At 63.6% G+C, this 261-nt stretch overlaps 1 protein-coding gene across 1 annotated transcript in view; it reads left to right on the top strand.

The window, feature by feature from the left end:
* ETH_00036640 (alkyl sulfatase, putative) overlaps window positions 1–261 on the top strand; it is a gene marked incomplete at both ends in the record, with an annotated part of 2,080 nt that overhangs the window by 599 nt on the left and 1,220 nt on the right. Inside the window, one exon of the mRNA XM_013374108.1 lies at window positions 4–261. Coding sequence (XP_013229562.1) covers window positions 4–261 — 258 coding nt within the window. The remainder of the gene's footprint in view (window positions 1–3) is intronic.

Genomic DNA, 261 nt, shown 5'->3' with positions numbered 1-261 from the left:
CAGCAGCAGCAGCAGCAGCAGGAGGAGGAGGAGGAGGACCTGACGGTGCGGGCCATCATATACACGCACTCGCACCCGGACCACACGTTCGGCGCAGCAGCAGTTTACGAGCCGGGAGTGACTGAGGTGTATGCACACTGGCTGTGCGAAGAGCTGCTGCAGCAAAGTGTGGGGTTGGCAGCAGGCAGCACTTACCGGCGCAGCATGCGGCAGTTCGGGGTGTACGTACACCCCAAGGACTTCGTCCACGCGGGCATCGGC

Source organism: Eimeria tenella, genomic scaffold, assembly GCF_000499545.2.
Source record: "Eimeria tenella Houghton genomic scaffold, Eth_scaff1923, whole genome shotgun sequence".
NCBI lineage: Eukaryota > Apicomplexa > Conoidasida > Eucoccidiorida > Eimeriidae > Eimeria > Eimeria tenella.
The sequence above is the reverse complement of the archived record's forward strand: the minus strand, read 5'-3'. Positions and strand labels throughout refer to the sequence as shown.